General features: G+C 40.8%; 1 protein-coding gene across 1 annotated transcript; it reads left to right on the forward strand.

Moving 5' to 3' along the window:
• The first annotated feature begins 964 nt into the window (after window positions 1-964).
• Window positions 965-5933, forward strand: creld2 (cysteine-rich with EGF-like domains 2). The gene is made up of 10 exons (XM_035424561.1): window positions 965-1339; window positions 1725-1807; window positions 2653-2763; window positions 2988-3079; window positions 3185-3361; window positions 3462-3560; window positions 3702-3785; window positions 4542-4637; window positions 4797-4937; window positions 5490-5933. Exons 1-10 carry the CDS (start codon window positions 1208-1210, stop codon window positions 5573-5575), a joined length of 1101 nt encoding a protein of 366 aa, XP_035280452.1. The 5' UTR covers window positions 965-1207; the 3' UTR covers window positions 5576-5933.
• The last annotated feature ends 4587 nt before the right edge of the window (window positions 5934-10520 follow it).

The following is a 10520-nucleotide window of genomic DNA, read 5'->3' on the forward strand; positions in this document are numbered from 1 at the left end:
GTAAAGTACATTTCCTGGATTGAATTACCTACTGTTTTTGAGGGGTAAGTAACCAAGGTCCTCTGGTAATACTAGTCCCATTTATGACCTTTTATGACTTGCTTTCTCACAGCTGTGAAGTGTATTCATTACTTAATTGCTTTGTAGCTTTGAGTCTTTCGGTTTTGTTCAAACACTGAAGCTCTCCTCAGCAGTATCGAAAATACGTAGGCAAATATATAAATAACTTACAACTTACAATATCCTGCTGAATGCCTTTCAATCATTATGCACCTCACGCAGTTCGTTAACCCTAGAGTCTATATGCGTAAGATTTGCATATTTACATATATCCGCACATTTATTTGCATCATGTTGCATGCACGAATCCGGCTACAGTGCAGATCGATTTATTGTATAAGTATATAATTCATATATAATTAGATGAATTTTGGGGTTAATATGAGTCCCATGCAGCTAATGCAAACTGGATGTCCAAGAGCAATTCTGCTGCTTTTGGACTTTATATTATCATGCTCCCCGTATGCAATGATATTCTCCGCAGGTTTATTATTAGCAGTATATGGATGGAGCAGTGCGGTCCATTAAAACAACCATGGTAAATTACCGCAGAATTACGCGTCTCCAGTCTCTGGCTTAAACACAGTCATGTCCTGCAAGATGACAGTTCGCACAAAATAATGTAATCCAATTTCGTTGTTAACGACGCCAAAGTTTAATTCACTGACCTATTCTAGGTGTTCTAATCATAGGATCTAACCGTTATAGTAAAGAAAAAAAGAAAAAAAAAACAGAATATGCGCAGTATGACACTATGAATCATTACCTAATACTATGACCTTTCTGTCGTTACACGCGGTTACAGTCCATTGTCCCGCGCGTGGCGACTTGTCATTGGTTATTTGTATGACTGACTTGCAAAGATGGCCAACCAATAGAAGCCACACTTGTAATGAAAGGGTAATACGGAAGTCGAAGTGTGCTTTTTTTGTAAAGCCGGGATGTAAATGTTATTTTTTGTAAAGCTCTTCATGGAAGTAACCGAGCCTCGTATTTATTGCAGGGACTGTATTTGGAGCATAGAATCAAGCTCATGTGCTGACCCAAATTTAGCTTGCAATTATAACTTGCAGGCTAATGTAGTGTGTTGCAACTAGCTACATTGGCATGCTTTTGAATGTGAGATTAGTTTGTTAGTTAGCTGAAAATGCCGTCGGCTGGATCAGTGGTGACGCTATGCTGTGCTCTCAGTTTAATTTTACACATTGTCCACACGGATGCAAAAGATTTAAGAGATTCATGTTCGACTTGCAGACAGATCACAGACAACTTCAGCAAGGTAAGTTATCCATACGTTTCATTTTAATTTGTGTTTATACAGCCAGCTACCCGGACCAACAAAAACAGCAAGTTTGAATGAAATACCCTTTCTACGTTATCTTATCACTCTTGAGATTCTCTGCACCTTTCATTCATAATGTACATTCTGTTCTTATAAGGTTCAGTGTTGGAATTTTACAGCTTGCACGGTTTCTTTCTAAGTGACACATTTGCATCTCAAGCATCACATTTAACTTGGGACAGTTACTTTTCACAATTTAACCTGGTACATGGACAAAAACACTGTAAAGCATAATTTTCTGTGCTCTCTACATGTTGTTAGATGTTGGGATATTTCATGCGTATTATCACATTGTTGGCCCTTACTTTTCCATCTTTATCAGGGGTTCGACAGAACAACCAAGAAAAACTTTGGAGGTGGAAACACCGCATGGGAGGAGAGGAAACTGTCCAAGTATGAGACCAGGTGAGAAGGCTCACCCGGTGAGACAACATATGTGCCCAGGTCTACATTTCTTTTTTTTCCTTTCAGACCAGAGGAGCAGTTCATAATGTTGATTTTTTAAACAAGTTCGTTAAATTCATCCATCCATTCATTATCTATATCTGCTTATGTACACCCTGGAAAGGTCGCCAATCTATCACAGGGCATCCGTTAACTTTTCATAGTACTGAAACCATCTATCCGTTTCAGAAGACCAAATTTGCATCTAACCAGGTGTGTTACCATGGCAATGCTGATGGAGCCTGAGACCTAATGCTCCAGCACCTGCATGCTCCAAAACGACCATTGTACAGTTTTGAAACGTCGTTGAAATTCAATACAGTCTTATATTTTGGCAGACACTGACCACTTTTTAAAATTTATTTTATTTTGCATTCTCCGTAATGTGCATTTGAGTTCAACAAATCCTTTTAAATGTATTTTCCCCCCCTGCCTAAAATGGCTCCAGCATAAAAGTATCTTTCTTGCTGCTAAATCCTCATTTTATGCCTTCATAGTCTTGACATGCACATCCACGTAGCTTAAATTAATCAACAAAGAGTTTTAATAATAACTTTATCATTAAGTTAGCTTAAACATTGTTAGTAGGCACACCGTCCCTTGAAATGAGCTTTGACTGCCACCAAGTGGTGGCTCTTGGACATAAAAATGGCACCCCCAACAGTGGCTAATGTTGCAGAAATACAGTGTAATGCCGTCATATTTTAGAAGACAGGCTGCATCATAATGCAGCATAAGCCAGAGACGGTTTGCACATTAGGTGAATGAAGTCATTCTGTTTTATTGTTTAATCTGTTTCTGGACAGTGAGATTCGCCTGGTGGAGATTTTGGAGGGCCTCTGCGACAGCAGCAACTTTGAGTGCAATCACATGGTGGAGGAACACGAAGAGGAGTTTGAAACCTGGTGGTTCAAGAGGTGAGGGCACAGTCGGTCGGCTGAGAAAATAAGGACCACATCACGCCTTCCATTACACCAACATGAAACTCTTACCTCAAGTGATTGCACATAAAAAAAATTAAATGTGCCTTTGCTATTTTCATGTAACTTATAATCTGGGTCAGGTCAGGTACAGAACTTAATATTGCTCACAGCTTTTCTGTGGTCAGCTTAATTTTTTTGTTGTTGTTGTAATTTTCCAGGAAAACAAAGTACCCTGACCTATTTAAATGGTTCTGCATCGATACCATCCAAGTGTGCTGTCCCAAAGGAACGTTTGGCCCTGACTGCAATGGTAACTATATCGCAGACTCCGTAAAACCCCATTGGGTGTGAACAGAAAGGGATCAGTGACAGGGCCTAAATTTTGTGTTCCCTTCCTCTTCGGTTGTGTCTACAGCCTGCGTAGGGGGTTCTGAAAGACCCTGCCATGGCAACGGTGCATGCGACGGAGACGGAACCAGGGCAGGCCACGGCCGGTGTAGCTGTAACCGTGGATACCAGGGGGAGTTCTGTTTGGACTGCATCGATGGGTATTTTAATGTGGAGAGAAACGACAGCTTTTCTCTCTGTGCAGGTACGACATCCTGGGTAGGATGGAAGTAATTGACACAATCTTATTGAATTCTTCCACCTTCATCTTGCGCTGAAGCGAGCCTTTTGTGTGCTGCCTTTAGAGTGCCACACCTCCTGCAAAACTTGCACAGGATCGACCAATCAGGATTGTGACCAGTGTAAACCTGGATGGGAGAAGGATGAGGCGGGGGCCTGTAATGGTGGGTAAATTGTCTTTTATTATTATTATTATTATTATTATTATTATTGGGGGGGGGGGCAGGAGAGTTTGGAAGTACAATTAATGTTGATACTATGTATGACCTATAACTATTTTTATGTACTTTGTTTCACTTCCAAAGATGTAGACGAGTGCTCAAAGGAATCACCTCCTTGTAAAGAAGACCAGTATTGTCAAAACACAGATGGTTCATATTCCTGCCAAGGTACTGTATGTTAGGTTCTATAGTTCTGTAAAGATGTAAAGAGAACACACATGAAAATGTAACTCAGGAAAGGCAGTGTGTGTCCTTCTCTGGAGTATTCGTAGACCTGAAATTGGCAGTTTTGGTGTCTGAGCCTGGGAGACAGAATTGCGCACATAGTGAATCCTCAAATGAGTGGATTGTAGTTTCTCTCGTTGTGAAATCTGTACTTCTGCGGTGATGAATTACTGCGCAGCACGTGTGGAAAATGATTGCGCTAATCATCAGTCACATGCTGGTCTTGATAAAATGTCACACTGACCTTCAGATAGTGACTGTACAGACAGAGATTAACATGTTTAATTAAATTAATCCCCATGTATTAGAAGAGTTTCAGCGTACCACTTTTTAAAAATGTATTCTGTTTGGCATCATGTTGTTATTAGTAATCCGTTCTGAAAGGTGGTTTGTAAATTAAGGCAAGAATTAAGTCCATGGAATCCATCAAGGGTCATTAAACTGGATAATTTCGCCATGGGACTGGATTTGGTTAAGTTTGTTTTTAACTCTGAATAATGCATGGTTGTGTTTGTCTGCCATTTACTTTGTAAAGTTGTTCACAAAGGAAAAAAAGTAACCCTCACTCATGCCTTAATGTTACATTTCTGGTTAAAAAATACAGTTAATAATACAGAGGTCCAAACAAACTAACTGTATTTGATCTTTCTCCCTCTCTCCTCTGTCTGTGTCGGCTCGTGCCCTGTGACCGCCGCCCAGCCTGTGATAAGGCCTGTTCCGGCTGCAGAGGGGCGGGGCCCAGCGGATGCCTCGCCTGCTCAGACGGATACGGGGAGGAGGAGGGAACCTGCACAGGTGAGAGCACCTGAGTTCTGATTACCCTTGAATTTCTGGCATAAATAATTACTCAAAGCTGCATTTGGAAACTAGTAAGTGAAATGAGTAACGCTGAATTGGGAGCTTTTATGGTTGAAGTGTTTAAAAAACTGTCCCGACTACTCTCTTCTCTGGTAGATATCAACGAGTGTGAGCAGCCTGATCAGGCTTGCCCTGGAGAGAACCGCGAGTGTGTCAACATCAAGGGCAGTTACAAGTGCATCTGCTCCAGCAACTTTGAGGAGAAGGACGGAGTCTGTGTCCAAACAGAAGAGCCAGGTGACTACAATGGTGTACTGTTTCAGTGAAGCTTGGAATGTTCACAGGAATGAGTTCAATTATTTGGTCTAAGAGACTGTACATATTTCTATGGTACTGTTTACAAACAAGTGGTAACATCGCTTCACAATTGGCCGGGGGGTTGTGCTACGAACATACCCAGGGTTTCTTTGTGTTAGCTGGCTTGACAAAAGCTAACAACAGCAATCAGGTTTAACTGGTATCTCAAAGGTGCTTATCAGCCTGCTAAGTGAATACGGCCTTTGTTAACCCAGCTCTGTGCATGTTACCATGAAAGTGGAGGTGTCTGTAAAAATTTGCCTATAGCAGTACAGCATGGACTGTAGTCGAGCAGTGTGTTTTTCACCTGAGGAAAAAATAATTATATGGACGGATATAATGGATGGATACGAAGAACACAGTATGGTATTTTGCTTTAAGTTGAGATGGCACAGTGAGATGGTCTGTGACCTCCTATTTATGAAATACTCTTTTATGCCAGACTGCTGATCAGAGACCAAATGTAGTCATCAACTGTATTTCCTCCCTTAGCATCAGAGGAAAGCCAAGAGGTGCTGGACTCTGAACCAACAGAGAGCACAATGCCGAAGTTCCCAGAGGAGCATGAGGACCTATGATACCTGAGACTGATCCGTGGGGCACACCTGTGGGACGGCTAAACAACAGCACCACTACATCTGGAGGCATTCACACACAACCCCTAATGGCTTGAACTATATGGCACTTGATGTACATATTCAATAAACTGCACTATTGGGAACAACTTTTTTACATGGGAAAAATGGACCACCATTAGGATACTGCTATCGGCCCCAGAAGCACTTATTTTTGTAAAGGACACGCTGGTTAAACCCGATAATGGCACAATAAATGTTGGTTTTCATGTCTCGTCCTTATTTCTCTCAGATCATGCTCAGTTTAAAGTTAATTCAAATGGACCTTCAGTATTGATGATTAAAATGTTTATGAATTCTGTTGTCCTGTCTGTGAGTTTTGTGGTCTACAGCAGTGTGCAGCAGGAAAGTGAACTGGTGAAATGGTATATAGTGGGCCCAGATGTGTACAGATGTGCAGAGTTGTTCATTTAAAATGAATAAATCAACTCCAATGGAAATTCCCCTAGAATTTTAGAGCAACATTAAAAAAAAATTAATTGATGTTATGAAATGTGGTTTTTTGTAGGTCTATCAGATAATTTTCTAATGAAAAAAAACATCTGGAAGAGAAATCTCAACTACCTCTTCTACAGTAATTTGGGTAATTTAAGCAAATGGCAAAAGCAGCCACACGGTGGTGCTATACTCTCATAAAACACATCCATGAAAACCTTTGGCTCCTCCCCTGCCCTTACTACACACTGTTTCTAAGAAAAAAGTGCTTCATATTATAAACTTGACCGAGTTTTCTTTTTCAGTGTCACGTCATGTTTGTCATTAAAAGCATACCGTATAGAGTCCTGGCCTGGTAACACGTCCTCCTCAGCCTATTTTGCTTTAAAGGCCAGAACTAAGGAAGAAAGGTTGATGAACTCAGGGAGTTTGTCTTTGAGAGGCCATAGAATCAGAACCTGTTCAAACAAGACTAAGAAAGAGGGGCCTTCCACTGTTGTTGTGATCTCATATTCACACCCACCGCTCGGTCTCAAAGTAAAAGCAAGCGGATCGTCTGAACTCGTTTAGTGTAGTCAAAGAGTTTGGATTTTGGAAATACGCTACCGTCATTTTGCCCATCTCTGTACGCTTGACAGTTGGGATTTGCAAATATGTGTGTATTGTGAGGTCAAAAAGATGTGACTCTCAACTGAGTTGGTTCTTATGATGTGTTGTAAGGTGTAACGATACTCTTGACTGCCCAGTAGCAAGGTTTTATATGACATTTGATCAATGCTCTCTAGCAACCTGTGAGGAAAACAGTGAGTGGGATGCAGCAATGGTTGTATTTCAGCAGGCTAGTTTCAATCAAGTAGTCGTGTTCTGTATGAGGTGAGCCCATAGCCCTAGCAGGAATCTGCAGTAGTCCAGGGCCCATAGAGATAAGATGGGTTAGGTTATGGATGGGGAGAACCTGTGGTCAGCACTCCTATATGAATTATGATATATGAGCCTGGATCAGTTTGATCAGGTTGAGGCAAGCCAACCATCAGTTCTATTATTTGATATTTCAGCTCTTCAGTACTGGAATGGTTCCACTGTGTGAACAGCTTATAGCTCCTGAGAATATGAAATCACTTAATTATATGGAGTGCATCAAATACGGCACACGGCATCCCTTTGATTCCACAATTCTCAACCTTATAGTCAGGTGAAGTATGTGAATTAGCGGTGCTCAGGGGTTGGATTCTGATTTATCACTGTCTAATGGGAGGGGAGGGGTTGTTTTTCTCCTTTCATCTTTTCATCAGCTCTCTCTTTCTTCATCTCTCCTCACGCAATGTGGGCACCGAGCTTTGCCATCATTTCAACTATTGGGGCAGCGGTAACACCTTCAACGTTTGTAGGAGTTAGTAAGACACATGCGCTCCCTTTGATGTGGTCTGCTGTTGCCAGCCAGGTGCAGCTGGTGTGCAGGTGTTAAAATCAGAGAGAGACTGACCAGGAAGACAACACCAGAGGTGAATTCAGTTTTACACAAAATTCCTCTGAATTACCGCTGCTTTCCACTTAGTTTATTTTTCGGGTATTAACTGGCAATTTCTCCAAGAATGTAACACGAAAGGAATGTTGACCGTAAGTGAGACAAAGTTTTCTTTCCTGGGTATGGGTGGGGGGACTGTTATGTTAACTCAATGACTGCTAAATGTGTTTTTATTACAGGAATAACAGTGGTTAAAAAAATGTTCCAAACACATGCTAATAAGCAAGAATCTTGAGCTTGAAAACAGAAATCGCAGTAATTCCATGCGGTCCGTTCTGAAATCAAGCAGTGCACAGGTTCTCCGAGGTGAGGGGGAGTGGCTAACTCGACGATAGGTGTGGTTGTTGAGAAGGGGGCGTGGCCTGGGCAGTGACTCCAGGGGTGGAGCGGATCTGAGTGAATCCCCTGACCAGAATTAAACTCCTCAGAGGGAACTGCTCAGTGGGTCACCAGCAGGGCAGCGTCCCCTGCTCCTCTCCCCCCCTCCTCTGGTGCCACTGGCTGCAGGTTTGGACTGAAAGCAGGGGGCCCCTGCACCAGCTGTGATTGCACAGTTCAGTCAACTCTGATGTGGTCACTCCCCCCCCGCCCCCCCGCCACTCCACTCTGTGATGTGGTCACCCCTCTCCATCTGAAGCTTGATTTCAGACCATGAACTGTAACAACATGAACAAATTCTTATTGGAGTCAGATGTTGGGTGTCTCATTGCCAGCTAAGATATACTTCATCTGAACACCTGGGCAAACAGAGAGCTACATTACAGGCACTCACTCAGCTACAGATTAAGCAGTTTTCACAGAGACATAACCTATATTAGATGTATCCATATGCTCTGTTTGCATTGCTTTTTTAGCAGTTCCGTTAGGGACTGGGACAGTTCTGAAAATTGGCACAGACACAGAAGCTGCCGCACATCCACCGTAATAAAGAGCTGTTGGAGATGGGTACAGGCTAATGTTTCTGCTGATTCAAATGGAGAGAATGTGTTTGTCCTGGTCTCGAGCACGCTTTACCAATATTCAAGGCATGATATCTCTGACCAGACCACTTTGTCCAGTAACCCCTTAGATCCTCTATTGCACAATGAAGACTGGGTCAACTTCACTTGCTAGCCTGTGCTGGCTGACAGCTACACTGTGATACTGGTTTGTGCTGTAATTATGCTGCTATTCAGAAAATAGGCACAGCTGTGGTGCAGTAATCAAAGAAAAATGTATTATTTATTTAGTTTTTGTTAAAAGACTTAAGTCATTTTAACAGCAAAGCCCTGCGAGCTATAGCGAAAGTCATTCCCAATGGCAACATCTGTGCAAGACTCTATTGAAAAAACAAATTACTGTCATTGAATACCTGTTTGTATAACTGATATATCTAAGATATATCTGAGCTCAAAGGAACAGAAATAAATTACAGAAACACCTGTTCATTTATCCATCTGTTTTCACAAATGCACTCCCATGAACCCAGAGCTCGAACTAATAGCAGATGCCTTTCAAGTTATGCCAAATAGAGCATCATGATTCAGTTAGCTCAATAAAACCTAATTTACTTGAGTGCTTAGATGGGAAAAACACGAGAGTTAAGAAATGTTAGTTTAAGTAAATGAATAGGGTGAGGTGAAATAAGTTCATTTCAGACTCTGTTTACAACGACCACAAAATAGAGCTATATAGAGTATAAATTTGTAATATCACATATTTAAAAATCCCTAAATGAGAAACAGATTTTCCCTCCATGTTACCCTGGCAATTTTATTTCCCGTCCAGTATTAATGCATACATTTTTGTTTTCTCTGGAAGAGAAACCTGAACAGGATCTAAAATAAAATAAAACATTTCTATTTGAGGACTTCAAAAGGCTCAGGAGAATTCCCACTACCAAAAGAATTTGGCCACTAAGGGAATCTTACTGTGTATGCAGTAAGGATTTGTATTTGTCTTTCTTCACATCTTTTAATGTTGAAATTTCAAATCAGATTTGAAAAAGCATTATAGTTCTTTTGAACTTTTCATGGAACATTAAAATGAGCTGAGCAGTGTTGTTTTTCATGGAAGATCTCAGTTAAAGTGCTTCTGTCATCGTTCCCATGTGCCCCTCTGCTTTTAAATCAAAATAGAAAAGAGGGAGGGGAACTCTAGCATCTAGTTCTAATTTCTGAACCCTGAAGCCCTTGAACTCATTTCACATCTGTTAACATGGAAGCCAAGTAATCATCTTTTGGACATCTTTTGTTTAGGACTAACATATTTTATTTAACATATTTTGGACATAAGGAAGCGCTATTCTGTTTATGATCTTAATGCATGTGGTGTGACGTCTACATATTGTATTATGTACTGTATATTTTACATTTTAGTCAAAACAAACCTGCTAACAGAGCAAAGAGAGAGACAGACCGAGAGAGAGAGAGAGAGAGAGAGAGAGAGAGAGAGCGAGAGAATTGCTTGCTTGCTCCTTCCCACCAATTGTGATCAGCTGATTCTGTCTTGCACCTCTTAATGTGAAATTTAACTCCTGGGGAGCTGCAGAGTTGTAGTGCCATGAGTATGGCACTTGCTTCAGATGCATTAGAGAAACTCATCTGCTAGTCAATTTCAAACCGACCTTTTGTAATCTTTTAACTTTTAATGCATGATTTTCCACCTCCAAAATTCTGCTTCAGAGATTCATGTAACCTGTTTGTTCCATTTTATTAACTTATATCATATATATAATATCATATGTACTTAATATAATGGATGTGGTTATATTGCCTTGTCATACTTATCTTTATTTTGCTCTTGCATAAGCCATTTGCATTTACTTGTCATGAAGTGTATGGAATTTATTATTCATTTATTATTATTATTATTATTATTATTATCATCATCATCATCATTATTATTATTATTATACCATTGCAAGGAGATGCAGTGGAAGAGAGAGAT

Source organism: Anguilla anguilla, chromosome 7 (assembly GCF_013347855.1).
Source record: "Anguilla anguilla isolate fAngAng1 chromosome 7, fAngAng1.pri, whole genome shotgun sequence".
Lineage (NCBI taxonomy): Eukaryota > Metazoa > Chordata > Actinopteri > Anguilliformes > Anguillidae > Anguilla > Anguilla anguilla.

Bases quoted from the DNA above. Each gene is read 5' to 3' on its own strand.
- creld2 (XM_035424561.1), top strand. From the start codon at position 1,208: ATGCCGTCGGCTGGATCAGTGGTGACGCTATGCTGTGCTCTCAGTTTA. The intron at 3,080-3,184 runs GTAACTATATCG...TTGTGTCTACAG, and splicing joins GTTTGGCCCTGACTGCAATG to CCTGCGTAGGGGGTTCTGAA. The intron at 4,638-4,796 runs GTGAGAGCACCT...CTTCTCTGGTAG, and splicing joins GGAGGAGGGAACCTGCACAG to ATATCAACGAGTGTGAGCAG.